We start from the raw sequence: 16,706 nt of genomic DNA on the forward strand, positions 1-16,706 counted from the left end.
ATTAACCTAGAATTTCTTAATAAGCAATTTTTGGTTAATACTGTGCTATGATAAGTAACATGCATGGAGTTGTTTTTTTTTTGACTTATTTTAGAATTTGTAACAGCTGCATTTACTTTATAATTAATGTTTATTTATGCATAGCTTGAAGAAAAATTAAATTGAAACAGTGAAAAAGAAAATTTGATTTTGAGTTTTCTAATAGAGTGCACCACCATTTGGGTGAGATAGATAATGCTAATTTGATATGGTCAAAAAGATAGGCGAAGCAAGCTTGGGAGATGCATTTTCTGTGAATCTATGTGAGTTGCTTCTTGAACTATCCGACAACATCATTTGTAAATGTGCTCTTGGACAGAAGTACACTAACAACATCGTCAAAGAGCTTGCAAGGAGGTTGATGATTCAACTTGCAGCTGACACTTGGGGATTTGATGTAATCATCTAAAATTGCAAGCACTGTGTGTAGGATTCTTCTGGTATTTTCTAGGACAATGATAGTTTAGGGATCTCCTTGTTTTATTGAGTTGAGGGCCTTTACAATGGTCCTCCAAGTGACCCAAACTCAAAGTTGATCACCTTTAACCCTGAAGCATAAGAAGGCAAGCGTTTAATTGTTTGCATACTATAGTTGAATAGCGAAGCATAAGATGCATAATTTTCTTTGCTGATATTGTCAATATAGTTCTCTCTACCTTTGTTTTCTTCTTTTGCAATATAGTTTCCAATCGGTGGAGTGATGTCTAAGAAAATTCTCCCTGCATGTGTTCCCACTTTGTTGGAAGTCATACGAGATCCACATGTAGTTGTAGATGGTTTTACTTATGAAGCTGGGGCTATACAAGGATGGCTTAATGGTAGTAATGACAACTCACCAATGACTAATGATAAGCTTGACCCTCACAATCTTGTTAGTTTTTCTATTTTGTTAGTTTTTCTATTAATTTAAACTTTTTATATTTAATTATATTTTAAATTTTAACAATATTAAAATATAATTATTTTATCATTTAATTATTTTCTAACTTTTATTCGTGAACATTAAATAAAATATTAAACATAGCAGTAATATTTATCAAAATTTCCCCATAAAATTTCATTCAGTTTGGCCAAGGTCTTAAATTTCACAAATTTTGGCACCAAGTTATCTAGTCGCGGTGCACCAACCAACTTGGCCAAGTGCACACTCCATCCAATTCAAAACTTTCGTGCACCAGGACTTTTACAGTACTCATTTGGGGACATTTGGAGGCCAATCCAACCCTCACATCTCAAACACCATGAATTTCATTTTTTCACAAAACTCCCGACCAAGCAATCTAGCTGTGCCGTGGTGCACTGCCAACCTTGGCCATCTGCAAAACCCTCCGAACTCAAAACTTTCGTGCACCAAGAATTTCATGGTATTCATTTGGGGACATTTGGAGGCCTTTCCAACCCTCACATCTCAAAAACCACGAATTTCATTTTTTCACAAAACTCCCCACCAAGCCATCTAGCTATGCCGTGGTGCACCGACAAACTTGGCCATGTGCAAAACCCACCGAACACAAAACTTTCGTGCACCAAGACTTTCATGGTATTCATTTGGGCACATTTGGAGGCCAATCCAACCATCACATCTCAAAAACCACTAATTTCAATTTTTCACAAAACTCCCTACCAAGCCATCTAGCTATGCCGTGGTGCACCGACCAACTTGGCCATGTGCAAAACCCTCCGAACTCAACTTTCGTGTACCAAGACTTTCATGGTATTCATTTAGGGGCATTTGGAGGCCAATCCAACCCTCACATCTCAAAAACCACGAATTTCAATTTTTCACAAAACTCCCCACCAAGCCATCTAGCTATGCCGTGGTGCACCGACCAACTTGGCCATGTGCAAAACCCACCGAACTCAAAAATTTCGTGCACCAAGACTTTCATGGTATTCATTTGCGGGAATTTGGAGGCCTTTCCAACCCTCACATCTCAAAAATCACGAATTTCATTTTTTCACAAAACTCCCCACCAAGCCATTTAGCTCTGCCGTGGTGCACCGCCAACCTTGGCCGTGTGCCAAACCCACCGAACTCAAAACTTTAGTGCACCAACACTTTCATTATATTCGTTTGGGGACATTTGGAGGCCTTTCCAACCCTCACATCTCAAAAACCACGAATTTCATTTTTTCACAAAACTCCCCACCAAGCCATCTAACTATGCCGTGGTACACCGACAAACTTGGCCATGTGCAAAGCCCACCGAACTCAAAACTTTCATGCACCAAGACATTAATGGTATTCATTTGGGCACATTTGGAAACCAATCCAACCATCACATCTCAAAAACCACGAATTTCAATTTTTCACAAAACTCCCCACCAAGCCATCTAGCTATGCCGTGGTGCACCGACCTACTTGGCCATGTGCAAAACCCTCCAAACTAAAAACTTTCGTGCACCAAGACTTTCATGGTATTCATTTGGGGGCATTTGGAGGCCAATCCAACCCTTACATCTCAAAAACCACGAATTTCAATTTTTCACAAAACTCCCCACTAAGCCATCTAGTTATGCCATGGTACACCGACCAACTTGGCCATGTGCAAAACCCACCGAACTCAAAACTTTCGTGCACCAAGACTTTCATGGTATTCATTTGGGGGCATTTGGAGGCCTTTCCAACCCTCACATCTCAAAAATCACGAATTTCAGGAATTTCTTCACATTATATATATATATATATATATATATATATATATATATATATATATATATATATATATAATATATATATATATATATATATATAATAAAATAATAATAAATAAAACAAAAAAAATGTCACGTGATCGGTTTCTAAAGTCTGTGGTACTGCATTGGTATTGATATTAATAACGGTGCATTGTTCAGATTTCTTGTAATGTTAAAATCAAAAAATAGGCTTTGTATTGACATTAATAATGGTGCATTTCATGATATTGGTAGTACCAATCTTAATAAATGTAATATATGTGTATGAACAAACCATTGGAGCCTCTTGAGAGTGAATGCACATTAGTGGGAGACATGAGTAAATGGGAAAGAGAGAAATGGAATATTATTGAAAGAAGAAAAGGTAGCACGTCTTTACATAAGGTTTGCCTTATATAGGCACAAACAGAAAGAGAAAGAAAAAACTTAAATTGAACCTAATTGTGTAACAGAAATACTAGGACAGGCTCCTCTTGATCGTTGAAAGGGAATTTAGGTTGTATATTTTGACAACCAATGATGCATATTCCTTTAAGATAAAAGAGAGAGTAGGTTTCGTTTTTGGGATCGTATTTGTTCCGAATGAACTAATTTAAAGAAGCAATTTATTATTGGAGTTGCCCTCTGTTTGGGGCCTCTCTCAGGAGAGAGTGACCCGCCTAAGCGAGATAACCCTCTAGTTTAGGCGAGATCCTCTAGCTTGAGCGAATACCACTGCAGAGTTGTGTTTATTTCTCTTTTTTAAGTGAATGAACTGTTATTAAATGAAAGAATGTGACAATTGTTCATGCTATGCTTGGATTATGGTGACTGGTGGTATATATGCGTAGATATATGGTGAAATTGCATGGAATTGGATTATGGGAGGATGTGGTTAAACTAGAATTTCAAGGGAAATTCTAAGAGAAATGTTTTAGTATATGTAAGGATATGAGGACTCAGTTTTGGTGGTATTCTGACGCTCCAATAACCATTAAGACTCATGTAGAGTAGAATGGATTATGTCGGGGGAATAATAGGAGGTCTTAGTCTATGGACCTGATCAGTCATAGACGCGAAGGGGACTTTGCTAGGTATTGTGTTAGCTTTGCTAGGTATTGTGTAGTTTCGAAAATAAAATGGCCTTTAATTATACTTTTTTTATGTAATAAATTAAAAGTATAAAAATATGGATAAAATATATAAACCAAAAAGAAGAATCCCGTGTTTTATGTTTTCAAAACTTTGGAATATGATGAGTGCGTATTTTTGCCCTCATTCAATGTTTAATTCTGGGTATTTAATTGAATTTGTGTGTTTAAAGATTGATCTTATTGGGATTTCCTATTATTGGGTTTATTGAACATGAGATACAAAAACATGTTAAAAATAAGCTTTTAGTTGCATAAATGTTCTTTGGATATTTTGAGGTGTGTTAGTGCAACTGCAGCTATGTTGAACTCATGGAGGTGTGGAAATAAATTGTTTAAAGCTTCATGACACCTTAAAGATAAATCCAAGAATAAGAAATTATCAAAAGCACAAAATCATAGCCAAGCATTGCATGAAGACGACAAGAAAAACTTGAAAAAGTGAAGTAGTTTGGCTAAACATACTTAAAATTCAACTTCAACTTCTTCAAAATATTGGAAATCAAAAGTTTTCCTTTCTATTCATTTCTATTTATTTCCATTACTTATTTAGACCTATTATAAAATAGAAAAAATTACTCGTTTTTTTTTTACAAGAATGTGCATATACGTGCAGAGTTAAACAAATTCTAATATGTAAAAGGATTTTAAAATAAAAGATAATTGTTCATAAACTTTCCCTCCAAACCTAAAATATTATAATATAAAAAACTAAACGAATGAAAATAAAATAATATGAAAAATTAAATCTTAAATTTAAAAATGAACACTAACATAAAATATATAAAAAAATAATATATAAAACAAAAAGTTGTCACATGATATTGCATTCGTATTGGTAGTAATAAGGATGCATGGTTAGGGTTTCTTGTAAAGCCAAAATCAGAGAATAGGTTTCTTATTAACCATAATAACGATACATTTCTTGATATTGGTGATGGCATTGCTTTAAAATAGACGAAAGAGTAGATTTCATTCTCGCTCTTTTAAGGTTTGGTGAGATGAAGAAAAAGTAATTAGAGAGAGAAGAAGAACAGAAGAGACGGTGTTCTTCTTCAACTAACTTATCTATACTTTTATCTTTTTAATAGTTCAGCCACAAAAATGTTTCACATTTTTTTTCATTTCTTTATATTACTAACTTTATGTATTTATAGTTAATAATTTTATATATTGAAATATTGTGTATTTCTTGATATTTGGTTAAGCTAACATGAATGTTGCAAAAGGTTCTTGAGAAATCAGAAGAGAAAATTCAATAATGTCGCAAATTGATACTTTAATTTTTTTTTTTTTTGTAATTTTTTTAGATATTTAACACCAATCTTTGTTGGTTTTTCTATTAATTTAAACTTTTTATATTTAATTATATTTTAAATTTTAACAATATTAAAATATAATTATTTTATCATTTAATTATTTTTTAGCTTTTATTCGTGAATATTAAATAAAATATTAAACATAACAGTAATATTTATGGACATTTTTGTTCTTTAAATAAAATAAAATAGTATTGAAGGTTATCATGTCGAATTTGATTTAATATCATAATTAATAATAAACTTTTACGATATTCGATGTATATTAATTATTTCAATAATAAACTAAAATAAAAGTCTCTCGCATTATGAATTTCTTCACATCACATATAAATATATATATATATATATAACAAATAAAATAATAATAAATAAAACAAAAAAATGTCACGTGATCGGTTTCTAAAGCATGTGGTACTGCATTGGTATTGATAGTAATAACGGTGCATTGTTCAGATTTCTTGTAAAGTTAAAATCAAAAAATAGGTTTTGTATTGACAGTAATAATGGTGCATTTCATGGTATTGGTAGTACCCATCTTAATAAATGTAATATATGTGTATGAACAAACCGTTGGAGCCTCTTGAGAGTGAATGCACATTAGTGGGAGACATGAGTAAATGGGAAAGAGAGAAATGGAATATTATTGGAAGAAGAAAAGGTAGCACGTCTTTTGCTTATATAGACATAAACAGAAAGAGAAAGAAAAAACTTAAACTGAACCTAATTGTGTAACAGAAATACTATCAGTACTAAAAATTCTCGTATTACAGGGAAATTTTCTTGCAAATTTGTTACAAAAATTTGCAAGAAAATATTTGCTCCTGCTATTTTTTCTAAGAATTTTAATTGGCAGGTAATTCCTTCATGGATCATTATTTTCTACAAAATTATAAAATTCGCAAGTATTTTCTACCAAATTTGTTACGAAAAGTTTTTTATACAAAATATTTTATAAAAAAATTGGCAGCAAATATGAGTTTTTTTAGTAGTATAGGGACAAACTCCTCTTGATCGTTGAAAGGGAATTTAGGTTGTATATTTTGACAACTAACGATGCATATTGCTTTAAGATAGAAGAGAGAGAGTAGGTTTCGTTTTTGGGATCGTATTTGTTCAGAATGACTATTGGCAACACGTATTAAAAAATGTATTTTATCTGGACTAATTTAAGGAACCAATACCATGAAATGCATCGTTATTACTGTCAATACAAAGCCTATTTTCTGATTTTAGCTTTACAAGAAATCTGAACAATGCACCGTTATTACTACCAATACCAATGCAGCACCACAGGCTTTAAAAACCGATCACGTGACATTTTTTATTTATTTATTATAATTTTATTTTATTTGTTATATATTTGATGTGAAGAATTTTTTTCAATCAAATTTGTGTATTCAAAGATTTTATTATATTGTATTATATCTTTATAAATTAGATACTTTATTGATAAGTATCGGTAAACTATATAGTGACTAATTATTTTTTCACTAAAATTTGTCACTATTCAAAGATTTGATTGTATTGTACTATAACTTTCCACCAATCTATTTTAAGCTTCCATACCACATAAAATCTCATCTTAAAAAAAGTTTGAATTTATAAAACAGTGAATAAGTTAGACTCCCAAAATTAAGTTAAATGATATCAAATATTTTAACATTCTTTAACATTGACCTGACCCTTTAAGAAGGGGATCTTCTTAAAACACATACCAAATTTTTCACTCATCATCACCTTATTAATATCTACTCTATTGTAATGAGAAAAACAAAGTGAGTTTGAAATCCAGAAAAAAATTGTGTTCTTAATCTTTCAGTTACATTTTACTCTCTTACCCTTCTCTTATTCCACCACCATATATAAATTCTCTATTTTTTTATTTATCAACAAGAACAAATATATTAATAAGAGCAATAGCATTGCTTTAACCTAAATACAAAAAATAAAAAAAATAAAAAAGGAAAAAAAATCATCAAGAACATATCTAAACTATACATCTTTCTCTACAAATCAAGATTAAAACATAGATGAAGTTGTGGTTAGTGAGGTGAAATAAAAAATGTTTCAATTCTTGTATATTTTAAATCGAAAGAAATGAAAAATTTGTCATCACGTCTTTTGTTTTTCATGTTTTAAATTTTCATTTTGCATATGTTAGAGTATATTATAGAGTGAAGTTAAATATGTTTTTGATCTCTTAACTTTTTAGTGAAAATTGAAATTGGTCCCTTTTTGAAACTTTGACCCAATTAAGTGCCTCAACCTTAGAAATGCATGAATTTAGTCATTTTAACCAAATTTTGTTAAGTTTATTTGACGTTTCAATGTTAACTATTTTACATTTGAGTTGTTTATACTATTTTACATATTTTCGCTTTAATGTTAACTAAGAAGCACATTTGAAACGTCAAATAAACTTAATAAAATTTGGTTAAAAGGATTAAATTCATGCATTTCTAATGATGAAAGACTAAATTGGTCCAAAGTTTCAAAGTTTGGTTACTTCTAATTTCCGGTATAAGTTAAAAGACCAAAAATATATTTAATTTTTAGAATTAGAGTGTGAAAGTTATCAAAAGTGGAAATTTTAATTGATGGTGATGAAATTCTTTTTTTTTCAATTTGTGTGTTTGTTTCTTGATTTCATGTTGCATTTCGCATAATAAAATAAAAAACAGAAGGCACAGAGTAACCGCATCATTAATATCATATCATCAATCAAAGTTCTCGCCTTCAACACATACATACTTCAAAGTAAAGAGAAGATTCCAAGAGTAATTTAAATTTTTATGATTTATTAAATAAAGGGGTGACTCTCTTACCACGAACTTTGTTATTACATATATAATAAATAAATGTATTAAAATTTTTAAAATAGTGAAAATAAATAATGAGATAAAAGAACATAATATAGAATATATACAAATATAATATGTAAAATAAAAGTTTGTGCCACGACCAAATTGGTTTTCAAAATCTGAAACTATTCATGTACTCATGGGCAGTAGTGGAACTTCATGCAATATGTTGGGGGTGTCAAAATTTTGGTTAAATTATTCTTTGGTCCATTTTTTTGTCTAAAAATATCATGTTGGTCATCTAGTGTTTTATAGTTTTAATTTGGTCTCGATTTTATAAAACTTAATACAATTTTATCTTTTTCGTTAAATTTCTTGAAGTGGAACAAAAAAATTTCATTAAAATTGATACTACGATTATGCCAATTACACCCACAAAGCAAATCATTCACAACTTTAGTTTTGATGAAAAATTCTTGATTTGATTCAGTAAATTTAACGAAAAAGGACAAAATTACATAATTTTTAAAAATTCGGACCAAATTGAGATTAAAAAAAACTAAATGAGTAACTTAATATTTTTGAACGAAAATAGGAACGAAAAGAGTAATCCTAAAATTTTTATATAAACTAGTCAAAACATTGTATTTACTTTTTTTATGATAATAAAAATTAATAAAATTACAATTATTATTATTATAATTGTAAAATTAGATATAAATAATTTTTATAATTTTAGTATAATTAATTTTCATTTATAATGATTCAATTTTAACAAATAAAAAATGATTAAATTAAAAAAATAACAATTTAAAAAATAATATTAATAAAATAATTATTTTTATTTAAAAAATGTTTAAAAGATCAAATTGAAAAATAAATGTAAAAAAGAAAACCTTTTCTTATATATAAATATAAATGTATAAATATTTATTAAAATATTAAATTTGAAAAAATTTATTTAAAATTATATATTAAATTATATAAATGTAAAAAAGGAAAAGAATTGGGGTTCATGGCCCCCTTAGTTCCAACGTTGTTCCGCCATTGCTCATGGGCATCCATTCTAACATTAGTGGATGCTTTTTCTTGTAAAGTCTAGAGAGTAAAGAGCTTCATTTGTAAATATTAAGAAATAAAAAAAAATATAAATGATCTAAGTGAAAAAATATTGAATTAAAAAGAAATCATATTCTTTTGAAAAAATAAAAAAAAAATTCGTTATTTAATTTGATAAAATTCAAAAAATGTTACTAAATAGAATTTCCAAATTATTGTATGTTTCAAATAATCTTAGAATATATATAAAAAAAATAGTAGTAAAATAATGATTTAAAAAATGAAAATAATATAATATAAGATAAAATAAAATCTCTTAATTTTAAAAGTCAAAAGTAAATTAAAATATTTAAAAATGTAATCATAAAATCTCTCATATGAAATTCAGTTTCTTCACTTGTTATACATATATTATTTCTAATGGTTTTGTTTTTTTTAAATCACCACTTAATACTTTTGATTGCTTGATTGCACGTGAGATGCTCTTATTAGTTTTGGTTCTACAGTGAGTACTCATTAAAGTTCCACATCAGATAATATGATGTGTAATGTAGCAGAAAAGTACTATAGAAATAAATAGTTTTTTTTTAGTTATCACCACAACATAATATATCATCTGACCCTATGAGAGACTTGAATAATTGTGTGGTATTAAAAGGGTTGCAATTTTGTCCAAAAAAATTGCATGAGAAGTATGACTTTTGTCCAAAAAAAAATACACGATAAATGTCTGTAGTTTTGTTCACAAAAAAAAATTATATGAAAGTTTGAAGTTTTTGCAAGAAATAAAAAAAAATGAATGTAGTAAAACTTTTTGTGACTATTTTGCTTGAAAAGATTATTTTCTTATTGCATGATTACCAACAATTGACAATGGTAGTTGAATTAACGGACCTGTAAACAAGGTAGGATAAACCTAGGATGGGGATGTTTAGGGTGTAGTAATATCTATATTAACCTTCCTTCTTATTATCATAATAATGTGGACTGAGATGATGTGTATCATAATATGTGTTATGATCTCGCATATGGATCCTGCATAGAATCATAAGCACAACACCACACACCAGTATAGATTCCAATACCAAAAGAACAAGTCATGTCAATATAATTATTCTTGCTATCGTGATAGGTTCTTACCATGCAAAAACTAAACAAGACTTAAGCAACACAAAACCATACACAGATAGAATTTCATTCTGAACCTATTGTAAACAAAGAACATTACATTCACGTCCCCACCCCATCAGATAATATAACAGTCTACTAATACAGGGATAAAAAATGATTCCACCACCAACCTAAACAGAAGAGCCTAATATCTGCTAAAAGCACAAAGATTGTAAACACATGGTTGGGCACAAACACTAATCAGAGTATGAAAATAATGCTTTAGGATTTTTGTACACTATCCAAGACCATGATTTAAGTTGGGCTAGAGTGAACACTTCATCAACATCAACCCTTTGTTTCTTTGATTTCAAATGCACCATATAATGGCCACCCATATACAATGCCACAATTTGTTGCAATTTTTATTCATACCTTGGAGTTCAAACTGAATGAAGTGTGAAGTTGCTATATTATGATGTACATATAACAGTCCCACCCATAAGTCACACATATCAAAGTTTTAATAAGAAGGTTCTTGTACAGAATAATTAACCATAAAAATATGAAACTTATAGTGTAATTTTCTATTATAAATATGTCTAAATAAGTAATGGAAATAAATACAAACAAATAGAGAGTAAAATGTGTGATTTCTAATACTTTGAAGACATTGAAGTCATAAAACATGAGACTGTTCTTTTCTCCCTTGTATTGTTTGGGCCAAAAAAGAAAGATGCAAATTTGAATGGATTTAGATTAGCTTAGATTCACTCGCTTTTTAAAAAAATTGTAAAAAAGTTGTGAGGTCATTGTGCATGTATTTTCTATGGAGGCATGTTTGATTTAGGGTAAAGTTATCATTATGGCAAGAGGAATTTCCACAATAGTTTGTACTAGAAAGTTAAACACATGTTTCCATATTGTCATGCAAGATAAATGTAAAGACAAATTTTCTTTCCTATATAAATTTTCTCCTCTTACATAAATTCAAGCTATGATGACAAGTGCCAGCCTTGGCCAAATGCAGACAAGAAGAGTGGTCCTCAACTGTTGAGAGGGCCCAAGCTATTATCTTTTGGGCCAACATTGTTTAAATATTAGATTAGAATTTAACTTTTGGGCTTTGTATTTTGGGCCCAGTAGAATAGGGTTTTCTTTGGGCCATGTATTGGGCCTTAGAGGAAATTGGGCTTTATAAGTAATTTTCGACCAAAAAGGGGAATTGGGCCAAATGGGCCAAGAGTAGTGTGTCTACTCTGGAAAAGCCTAAAAGCTTCTCAAACTTGCTCTCCAAGGATGAGAGTTAGCTTCCCATGGCAAGACAAGTGTGACTTGCTTAGGTGGCAAGTCACACCTCCCACATGCTCCTTTTTGGCTCCATTTTTCCCTCCACTTTTTGGAGACTCCTTGGTCTCATTTTAGCTTATAAATAGAAGGTTTAGGAGATGTATTTTTCAGCTTGAAATTGAGTAATGAATTACTGCCCAAATTTGTGCACAAATCTATTTTGAGCTCACCTTAGAGTAAACTCTTCTCTAGTTTACTCTAGTCTTCTTCCTTAGGGGTTGGCCTCACCTCTCTTAAGAATCCTTTCACCTACACCAAACCAAACACCTTAAGCTTCTTTCCTTCATGCTTCCACATCCAACACCATCCATGGAGCCTCCATTCTTCATGCAAGCCTCAATGGAGACAAGAAGAAGCCATCATGTGGTATTATGAGCCTTGGTTTTAGTGAGTTAAGTGCTTCTTCTCCATTTTTTTTTCCAATTCCGTGTTGTTCATCACTTCTTCTACTTGTCTTGCTGTTTTTGTTCATTTTATTTTGAGTATTAATGTTTTTTTACTTTGGTTCATCTTCATTTGCTTCATCTTGAACCATCCTTGTGTGTTTTAGGTGTTCTATTTGGTTTCTACCGTTTACTTTTCATTTTAATTCAATATTTGTTGTTTATTTGTTCAGTTCATTCTCTTGTTCTTGAGTTTATTTTGATTTTAAGATCCATATGTTTGATCTAGAGTCATGTTTAGTCCATATATGTCATTAATTCCTTGTTTAGCTTTTAATTTTCTTTGAATTTGATGGTGATGTGCTGCTGAATTCTGTTTCAGATTTGAGTGCAGTTTTAGTCCTTAAAAATTAACACTCTCTTCTCTCTTTGAGCCTTGGAAATGAACCTTCACATCTAGATAACCTTAGTTATCTTAATTTCCAGTGGGAATTTTCCTTGTGCTTGCTTAACATCACCATAAATCACACTAAATTTCCTTTCAATTAATTGTGTTTTGGTGCTTTTTCATTTCTGTTTTTGAGTTCAGATTGCTATTTAGATCTTAGCAATGTCTTAGAGTCAATGAAAAATGTTGAGAAATGAAAAAATGAAAAATAGCTGAAGCCGAGGCCTGAATTCACGTTTTTGGACTGGCAGTGAGTGAAAAATCAAATTTCAGTGCAGTTTTCTAGCTTATTTTGGTTGTTTTTCATCCATTCTAGTGGCATTCATTAGGTAATTCATTTGAGTGCTTATCTTGTTTCTTTACCTTATTTTTAGTTTGTCATTTCTCTGGTAATCCTTTGAGTTTGTCATGGCATTATTCACTTTTGGTTTAGCAATTATAATTTTGTGTTTTTCTTGCTTTATTTCTTGACCTCTTTTGGTTTGGTTTCTATATTTGGTGCATACTTCTTTTTGGAGTTGATCTAATTTTCCTAAGGTAGCATCCTAGGAGGTGGAGTACCTAGTCCCGAAAGAGAATCCTCTTTGGTTAGATCAAGAGGAAGTGCAAGAGTGAAACACTTGTGAGGACCAAGCCAAGAAGACAAAACCAAGAAGACCTTTTACATTTTGTGCACTTTGATTGTATTAAAATTGAGTTGTAAAATTGTAATGCTTTCCTTCTTGTGTTCATGGCCTAGTTAGGTGTCTTGGGGGAGTCTTAGGTACTTAATCCCATCTCCTAACTAGAATCTCTTCTATACATTAGTGAAGCGCTTTTAGTGGTGAAGTTTGAAGGTTCCAAGTGCCTTCTACTTCTACCAAAACTTAGGCCGCATATAACTTATAATCTTTCTTGTTTTTAATTTTCATGTTTGATAGTTTAGTGTGTGTCAACTTAGTCTTTGAATTAATTTCATTTAAGAAGTTTTGTACAAAAGTTTCAAGTTCCCTTGGCTAGGAAAGACTTGGTATGTAAGCAATACAAGTGATTCACCTCTCTTTCCTGGAGGAGAACTAAAAGCTTTTGCTATCTACTTCGTCTTTGAAATTTTCTTTTAAAGACCAAAGTCTTCTAAAAAAAATGTCTCAACCTCCTTCTCAATGTATGAGTGCTTCAAATGAAGAAGAAATAAGTTTGAAACAAATTGCCTTTGATTTGAGAGCACTACTACATTGGAAGGAAGATGAAATAATTGCAAGGGAAAGGGAAAAACAAGAAAGAGATAGGTTTCATCAACTTTTAGATGAAGAGAGGAGGGGAACAAGAAATATGGAAAGGTTGCATGAGAGGATGAGTAATAGGAGTCAACATTTGTACTCCCACACTCCAACACTAGTCACACACTATGAAGAAGATAGTAGACTAGTTGACAACTTCTATCAACCTCCTCCTCCTCTAAGAAGAGAAAGAAGAGAGACTAGGGAACCAAGAGCCATTAGAATAGACCTCCCTCACTTTTATGGGAAAGATGATGTTGAAGCTTATCTTAATTGGGAAATGAAGGTTGAGCAACTCTTTGCTTGCCATCAAATAAGTGAGGAGAGGAAAGTACCCTTAGCTACCCTTAGCTTTCAGGGCAATGCTATGTATTGGTGGACTGCCCTCGAAAGAGATAGGAGACTCAATCAAAGTCCCGAGGTCAAATATTGGAATGACCTCAAAGGAGCCCTTATGAGAAGACATATTCCCTCCTACTATCATAGAGAGCTAATGGATAAGCTCCAAAGACTCCATCAAAATAAAATGAAAGTGGAAGAATATAGACAAAAGATGGAGTTATATATGATGAGGGTTGCGATTAGGGAGTCTGAGGATACCACCATTGCAAGGTTTCTTAGTGGCTTAAGTCTTGAGATAAGAGATAGAGTAGAATTGTTGCCCTACCATGACTTAAATGACTTGGTTCAACTTTGCATAAAGGTAGAGCAACAAATTCTAAGGAAAATTTTTCGAAATGACTACTCTAACTCTTATACCAAGAAAGAATTCAAGAGGGAGGGTAAGCAAGTCAAAGAGGAACCCTCCAAAAGTTTCAAGGAAAAGGAGAAACCAAGGGAAGGCACATCTTCACACACTCGCACTGGTGAAATCAAATGTTTCAATTGTCTTGGTAAAGGTCATGTTGCATCTCAATGCCCCACCAAAAAGACCATGATCTTAAGGGGTGTTGACCACTATAGTAGCCAAGATGAGCAAGAAAGTGAGAGTGAGACTTCTAGTGAGGAGTCTAATGATGAGTCTAAGGAAATTGCCTATCCTTGTGAAGGAGACCTTATAATGATTAGAAGACTTCTTAGCAACCAACCCATTCCAAAAGAGCCAACACAAAGAGAGAACATCTTTCATACAAGATGTAAAATTTTAGAAAACACTTGTTCTCTCATTGTTGATAGTGGTTCATGTTGCAACTGTTGTAGTACAAGGTTGGTTGATAAGTTGGCTTTGACTATCATTCCCCATCCAAAACCTTACAAACTGTATTGGCTTAATGAATGTGGGGATTTGACAATCCAACATCAAGTAAAGATCAAGTTATCCATAGGGAAATATGAAGATAGTGTGCTATGTGATGTAGTACCTATGGAAGCTTGCCATGTTTTATTGGGAAGACCTTGGCAATTTGACAAGAAAACCATGCATAATGGTCTTACCAATGAAATCACCTTCACTCACAAGGATAGAAAATTTGTCTTGCATCCTTTATCACCATCCCAAGTGGTAGAAGATCAAATGCAAATGAAAAATAAAATAAAGAAAGAAAAAGAAAATTCTACCAACATGCATATTAGTGAAACAACAAGTTCCAATTATCTAGGTAGAAAACACAAGACTTTTGAGTGCCCTAGCAAAAAAGTCATCATTCTAAGGGGCAAAGACATGTGTGAAAATAAGGTCAGGCTTACTTCTTCCTCTAAACGAGAAAAGCAAGACCAAAATAAACATTGTGTTGAAAAGGGAAATATTTTCAAAATTATATGGATTCAACATAAGGAAAATAAGAAGCAAAATGAAAAAGCTCCTAAAACTAAATACCTTTATCATTCATTTGATACAAGGTGTATGAACAATGGGAGTCGCATTGTTTGAATGTTTACCAGTATAAAATTCATTTTGTTGTTTGGTGTTTGTTGCAGGATGGTCTTTGATCCTGGAGGAGGAAGACATAAGAAAAACAATAATAAAGGTTGTTGTCATGAAGAAACATGTAGATCTGAGGACAGATCCTTCGCAAGAAGGAGGGGATGATGACAAATGCCAGCCTTGGCCAAATGCAAACAAGAAGAGTGGTCCTCAACTATTGAGAGTGCCCAAGCTCTTATCTTTTGGTCCAACAATGTTTAAATATTAGATTATAATTTAACTTTTGGGCTTTGTATTTTGGGCCCAGTAGAATAGGGTTTTCTTTGGGCCATGTATTGGGCCTTAGAGGAAATTGGGCTTTAGAAGTAATTTTGGACCAAAAAGGGGAATTGGGCCAAATGGGCCAAGAGTAGTGTGTCTACTCAAGAAAAGCCTAAAAGCTTCTCAAACTTGCTCTCCAAGGATGAGAGTTAGCTTCCCATGGCAAGACAAGTGTGACTTGCTTAGGTGGCAAGTCACACCTCCCACAAATCTCTTTTGAGCTCACCTTAGAGTAAACTCTTCTCTAGTTTACTCTAGTATTCTTCCTTAGGAGTTGGCCTCACCTCTCTTAAGAATCCTTTCACCTACACCAAACCAAACACCTTAAGCTTCTTTCCTTCATGCTTCCTCATCCAACACCATCCATGGAGCCTCCATTCTTCATGCAAGCCTCAATGGAGACAAGAAGAAGCCATCAAGCTACCACATTGTAAAAGCATTGACTATTCTATACAAAAGGTAATGAGAATATTATTGGTAATTATATTCATTATTCACCATCACCCACGTACTTATAGTTCTCTCCAATATTATATTTGGGGGCATATAGGAAAGGATCGAGATCATAACACATATTGTGATAGAACTCATCTCAGTCCACGTTATTATGATTATGATAATAAGAAGGAAAGGTTAATGTAGATATTAGTACACCCTAAACATCCCCATACTAGGTTTATCCTACCTTGTTTACAAGTCCATTAATTCAACTGAAAGTCCACAAAAAATTATATAAAGGGGGCATTATTGATACAAGCTAAGATGCATTGTAAGTTATCAAGGGTTGTTCAAATGTGAATTGCATTGTTTAGTTCGACTAAAACAGTCAAGTAAAATCCCACAAAAAAAATGAATAAAGGGGACATTGTTAATACAAGCTAAAGTGAATTATGAGCTATCAAGTTTGGTTCAAATGCAAATTG

The 16,706-nt window shown here is 32.0% G+C and overlaps 1 protein-coding gene across 1 annotated transcript; it reads left to right on the top strand.

Moving 5' to 3' along the window:
- The first annotated feature begins 247 nt into the window (after positions 1-247).
- Positions 248-15,730, top strand: LOC146885542 (uncharacterized). The gene is made up of 4 exons (XM_085674980.1): positions 248-436; positions 722-927; positions 13,782-15,025; positions 15,516-15,730. The coding sequence occupies exons 1-4, from the start codon at positions 248-250 to the stop codon at positions 15,728-15,730; spliced, it is 1,854 nt and encodes a 617-aa protein (XP_085531106.1).
- The last annotated feature ends 976 nt before the right edge of the window (positions 15,731-16,706 follow it).

This window comes from Vigna unguiculata, chromosome 6 (assembly GCF_037176805.1).
Source record: "Vigna unguiculata cultivar grain cowpea cultivar isolate G323 ecotype 2 chromosome 6, ASM3717680v1, whole genome shotgun sequence".
Lineage (NCBI taxonomy): Eukaryota > Viridiplantae > Streptophyta > Magnoliopsida > Fabales > Fabaceae > Vigna > Vigna unguiculata.

Excerpts from the sequence above, each read along its gene's own strand:
- LOC146885542 (XM_085674980.1), top strand. The coding sequence starts at position 248 with ATGGTCAAAAAGATAGGCGAAGCAAGCTTGGGAGATGCATTTTCTGTG. Across the intron at positions 437-721 it reads CTGACACTTGGGGATTTGAT|TTTCCAATCGGTGGAGTGAT; the intron begins GTAATCATCTAA and ends TTTGCAATATAG. Across the intron at positions 928-13,781 it reads CTTGTTAGTTTTTCTATTTT|AAGAGAAAGAAGAGAGACTA; the intron begins GTTAGTTTTTCT and ends TCCTCCTCTAAG.